General features: G+C 44.6%; 1 protein-coding gene across 2 annotated transcripts in view; it reads right to left on the bottom strand.

The window, feature by feature from the left end:
* JARID2 (jumonji, AT rich interactive domain 2) overlaps positions 1 to 2,241 on the bottom strand; it is a 328,805-nt gene extending 326,564 nt beyond the window's left edge. The window contains exons 1-2 of one of the 2 annotated variants that reach the window (XM_011967921.1): positions 2,016 to 2,144; positions 1,632 to 1,835 (exon numbers count right to left, since the gene is read on the bottom strand). In XM_011967921.1, coding sequence (XP_011823311.1) covers positions 1,632 to 1,676 — 45 coding nt within the window. In that variant the 5' untranslated portion in view covers positions 1,677 to 1,835; positions 2,016 to 2,144. Of the gene's footprint in view, positions 1 to 1,631 lie in introns of both variants that reach the window. The other variant, XM_011967920.1, reaches the window with a different exon arrangement.
* Between the last annotated feature and the right edge of the window lie 133 nt (positions 2,242 to 2,374).

Raw genomic sequence — 2,374 nt, 5'->3', positions numbered from 1 at the left:
CTTCGCAGCCGGCTCGAGCACGTCGGGAACATCGGCTCCGCTCCCGAAGCATTAACTCGTGCCGTGCCTCCCGCGGCCGCCGCCAGCCACGGGCTTGCAGCCGGACGTCCGGACTCGGAGACACGATCCGCTGACTGCCCGCAATAAAAAAGAAAACCCACCCCACGCTGCTGTCCACCTCAACGAGGTCCGGAATGGGAGGCGGGGTGCGGTTCTCGTCCAAGTTCTACCCCATTTGCTTTGTGGCTGCATCCGAAACGGACGTGCCCCGGGAAGGCGTCTACGCTCCGAGGGAAGGTTGCCTCCGTGCAGTTTCTACAGCCTGAGTTTAAACTAGTCCTTTGCATTCTACCCAGCCCTCTGCAATGCGGATGTATTTTAATTCTTAAATTCTTTATGGAACAGCCTTCTAAGTTGGGCTTGATTATTTAACCTTGCATTTCTTTCATAGTTGAAGTTGACGTGTCTAGATAAGGATCAGCTCTCTTGAAGAAGCATTCAGCTTTTCCATTAAATATATTTTTACAAAACCAGTGCCCCGAAAGTCATCTCTCATTACACACACCACAATGATCAAAAAGGGAAAATATTAACACCAATTTGTCTACCCAACTTAAATAAAACTTTCCTCTTACGTTGCATTATCCCTAAGGTATGTTCATTTGGCCTTTTTTGAAAAAAATGAGTTATTTAATGTAAAGCATGCCGCTGATCACAGATCACTCGAGTGCATATTTGGTTAATCGCTCGGTCCCCCCTTCCTCCCTCCCCTCAAACTTAAAAAAAAAAAAGCCACCACACACAAAACAAAAACACTCCCCATGCCAATCAAAACGTAGCTGTACTATGCACAAAACAAATTTAACTATTCCAAGCCATTTAAATCTGTGAATAATCACCCAATTTCAGAAGCCCAGTTAACAGGGAGAAAATATTTGTAGTTACTTAAATATACATTCACGTACACACTTAAAAACATTAGCCATAGTGTGTGTCCTTTTCCCCTACAACTGGAAATCATGAATTTTTTAAACAAAACCAGCCTCATTATTAAAGTCAATCCCAACAAATGCATTCGCTGTAACATGATTCCCAACTGGTTTATGTTGTAAACCAGATAAGCCAAAACGACCACAGACGTTAAATTTGATGTGCCAATGCAAAGAGAAGATCGCCATAATCGGACCCTCCATCGCAACTTAAAGGTCTTCCAACACACATGAGTTACACGATTTTTCCAAATAACATTAATAATAATAACACAGGCTCATTTGCATGCAAAGTGCAATACGGAGCCAAATCCGCTTGAGAATGCAGTTTAGTTACATTACCGCAGCCGCCCCCCCACCTCAAGCTCCACCAAAATCCCTTGCCTTTCATCTAAAACTAGATTATGGTTGTGTCATTCGAGGTCAATTTATTCACTTGAGGTATCTCTACACCAATCTGTTTTTTCAACCAAACTAGGCAGACACCACTTCGCTTGAAAAGCCCTCTTTCAGAAAAGAAAGAAACAGCCTTATCGGACGCTGTGTTTAAAACCCTTCAGCTGCAGAATTATCTATAAACTTGACATTCACAGCCATTGCTTAAAACTGCAAGTCAAAGGATGTGTTGTTAGGAGCACTTACGTATTTCTTCTGAATGATATTCCTCTTCGGTCTTTCCTTGCTCATTCTGAGATCCAAATGCTGATTGCAAAAGGGGACAATTGCTTCATGAATTTAAAGCCGTCAGAAATTTGCAAAAAAATATCCTGGTGGTTTTTATTGTTGTTGGTGGTGGTTGATCTTGTAATCCGACTTTTCTTCCTCTTCCCCCAAAGCCAGATTCGCCTTGAAATAAATCCGAAATTGGGAAGGAAAAAAAAAGAGCCAAAGACGAACGAAGCAAACAAAAAAAAATTCACTTTAGTAAAACACTCATAATGGAAAATTTCCCCCGAAACACATACACACACACACAAAAAAAAACCGACGCCCTTCACTCCCCCCCCTTTTTCCTCCAAAAACTACATCAGCGAAACGTGAAGGTCCTTAGTGTCTGATCCGTAGTTACATCTTGGAAAAGAAAAGGGAAAGATAAATAAAAAATGTTGGAAGTCACGTTTGTGCTGCAGCAGCAGTGCGAGCAGAAGAGTCAACTCCAGCGGCGGCGGCGGCGGCGGCGGCAGCACCACAGCGAGGGCTCGCCGAGTCTCTTTTTTCCAAGCCCCCTAACCAATGAGAGAGAGGCTATCCAGCCCAACTTTAAATGGACTCTGCTTTTATACAAGTTAGGGCTCCTCGGGTAATTCCCCGCCAGGCGCCAGCCGAAAACTCCCACCGCTCAGCCGCCAGGCGCCCGCTTAGCCCGGTGCCGACCGCCCCTGGCC

Source organism: Mandrillus leucophaeus, unplaced genomic scaffold (genome assembly GCF_000951045.1).
Source record: "Mandrillus leucophaeus isolate KB7577 unplaced genomic scaffold, Mleu.le_1.0 Scaffold82, whole genome shotgun sequence".
Classification (NCBI taxonomy): Eukaryota; Metazoa; Chordata; class Mammalia; order Primates; family Cercopithecidae; genus Mandrillus; species Mandrillus leucophaeus.
Note: the sequence above shows the minus strand (reverse complement) of the source record. Positions and strands in the feature narration are given on the sequence as shown.